Here is a 2,492-nt window from a genome sequence, read left to right on the forward strand (position 1 = left end):
CCCGCAGCGCTATCGCCCGGCCCGGCTCTGCCGGCCGCAGGCACAGCCGCAGGCAGGGGCTGTTCCCAGGGCTCCCGCTGGCCCCGGGGCCGGGATGGAGGGCGGATGGCTGTGGGAGCGGGCCGGGCCCGGCCGGCAGCGGTCGTAGGGGGCCAAGGGCCGCCGCGCCGGCCCCGCAGCGCGGGGAGCGCTGTCCCGGGAAGCGCCGGCAGGGCTCTCGGCCCGGGCCCCTTCCTACCTGCTGGAAGGTGAAGGGCCGCGGGATGGGGCGGGCGCCGCGGGGGACGCACACGAGGCACTGTCCCACGAAGGTGCGGTAGCCGGGGCCGTCGTCGGCCCGCAGCACCTCGGCGTCCCCGGCGCCGCCGTCCCCCAGGCGCCGGACGAAGGTCTCCAGCGGGACGGCCTCGGCGTAGCAGCGGCGCAGCGCGGACAGCACGGCCGTGAAGGGCTCCCAGCCCGCCATGCTGCGGCCGCAGAGGGCACGGGGACACCGGGGGCCGCCGCGGCGCCCCTCCGCCCGTGCCGCCGCCCCTCCGGGCATCGCGGAGCGGCTGCTTAGCGGTGAATGAACGGATAAATAGAAGCATTCGCTGGAGGGGCGTGAGGACAAGAAGCCGGGCAAACCATCCTTTTAAAGCCGCGGCCGCCGTGCCCCCCGCGTGGCCGCGGAGAGGCGGGCGGGGCGGGGCCGGGCCGGGCCGGGCGGGGCCGCGGCCGCTGTCCAGCTCCCCGCGCGGACACACGGCGGGATTCCTGCCCGAGCAGCGCTCCTTTCCCTCGAGATCTGAGCCCCACTGAGGGTCTGTCTGAAACGAGAGCAACTCTGGGAGAGATTATGGTGGAGATGAACAAGCTAAACTCTAAAAATACCGAAGTAGCTCACGCTGTTGTTTTCATCTTTCTCGTCAAGCTCATGAATGAAGAAGCCAAATCGCTTGCGGTAGTATGTAACCTCCTACTCCAAATTTTCTTTGGTATCTGTAGACCTCATGCCAGACTATGAAAGGGATTGCAGGAGAGTCCTGGGGAAGTGCAGGTCTCTAGGACCTATGTATATTCCAAGTGAATTAGTCGAAATCCTAGAATTGTAACATGGTTTGGGTTGAAAGGGACTTCAAAGGTCATCTAGTTCCAACCCCCTTGCCATGGGCAAAGACAATATATGTGAAATACCTGTGCAATAACAGAATTAGGGGGTGCTGGGAGAAATACAAATTGCTCAATTGCTCGGCCAAGATTACCCCCATAAGGAGTCCTGCCCTTGAGTTCTGTGAAGTGTTGGAAAGATGTAAAAATTATGGTCATCTGGTTGATATATGCTACTTGAATGTTCTAAAACCTTTGCAAGATGTGGTATGACATAAATTCAAAAAACCAGGACTTTTGAGTAAATATTTGGGCAATATGGAGTTAGCACTCCACCATGGAGGGTGAGGTGACTGCCTTCTACCCAGGCTTCATAGTTAGGTTGCTGCAAGTATCCTGCAGAAATATAACAGAGTTCTCTCCTTCCCAAAGATTAGAGAGTGCCTCATCTTTGAGGAATCATCCAACAGATCCTGTCGTGGAGAAGGTTATTTTTTCAGGTGTGTCACTGGGTGAAAGGACATGTTAGTGTCCCTGTGGTCATGGACAGTCTTGTCCCTGGCAGTGGTGATGCCATGCAGTGAGTAATTCTCACCAGTGGCGGGGACACACGTGTAGAAGTTGTGGGTCTGCTGAGGCAGAGCAATATGTACCTTCCCTTCCTCAAGTGAAGCCTTTACAGACTAGGGAGTGAGGTCAGCATCCCACTGCTCATGGACAACTGCCCTCCTTTCCTACTACAATTAATTTCTTCCTGGGAGCAAAGCAGCTCATCTCCTATTATCAGCATGGCTGAGGAGTCAACTCCCTGGCACCTTGTGACACAAGTTGAGGCATTCCTACATCACTTTCAGTTCAGCACTGCCTGCTCATCAGACTCTTTTAGCCTTTAACAGAGATTGGCACCTGCTGGCATTCCCAAGGGAGGGAAAGCAGTAACACCAGGCTTCATGGGACCTTAGCAAGGCTGTAACTGAAATATTGCACTGCCACTGCATGCTGAGGGGCAGGGGATTTGTACACAGTCTGAATCCATCAGCATCTGCACCTCGGGTAGGGATAAAGCTGATGCCCTTGGTCTGGCCTCTGCAGGAATATATTTCACATGTATTTCCCCCCATCTCTCCGTTGCTCCAAAGGTGACAGCATTCTCAAGGTAGAATGTTGCCTATGGTGAACACAAGGTTCACCATTTCCTGTGAGAAACATGTTCAGGAAGAAAGTTAGAGGAAAAGGAAGAAAAAGGGGTTAATTAATCTCTACGGGCTGCTGGCAGGTTCCTGCCTGTGCCTCTTCCTGATGCCTGCTTGGTGACAATGACCACAGCAGTGGTGGAGGGGGAGAGGGCTGCTGCAGCCAAGCTAAGGGGGGCTCTTTCCTCTCTCTTTTCACAGATGTTTTTC

The 2,492-nt window shown here is 56.5% G+C and overlaps 1 protein-coding gene across 4 annotated transcripts in view; it reads right to left on the minus strand.

Annotated features, from left to right (window-relative positions):
* Positions 1–926, minus strand: part of TERT (telomerase reverse transcriptase) — a 33,161-nt gene extending 32,235 nt beyond the window's left edge. For 3 of the 4 annotated variants that reach the window (XR_013773820.1, XR_013773821.1, XM_079302493.1), the window contains exon 1: positions 239–924. Coding sequence is in view for 2 of the 4 variants with exons in the window: in XM_079302493.1 (XP_079158619.1) it covers positions 239–544 (306 nt within the window). In the remaining 2 variants the exon portion in view is untranslated. Of the gene's footprint in view, positions 1–238 lie in introns of all 4 variants that reach the window. The other variant, XM_079302494.1, reaches the window with a different exon arrangement.
* Between the last annotated feature and the right edge of the window lie 1,566 nt (positions 927–2,492).

This window comes from Erithacus rubecula (genome assembly GCF_903797595.1).
Source record: "Erithacus rubecula genome assembly, chromosome: 3".
Classification (NCBI taxonomy): domain Eukaryota; kingdom Metazoa; phylum Chordata; class Aves; order Passeriformes; family Muscicapidae; genus Erithacus; species Erithacus rubecula.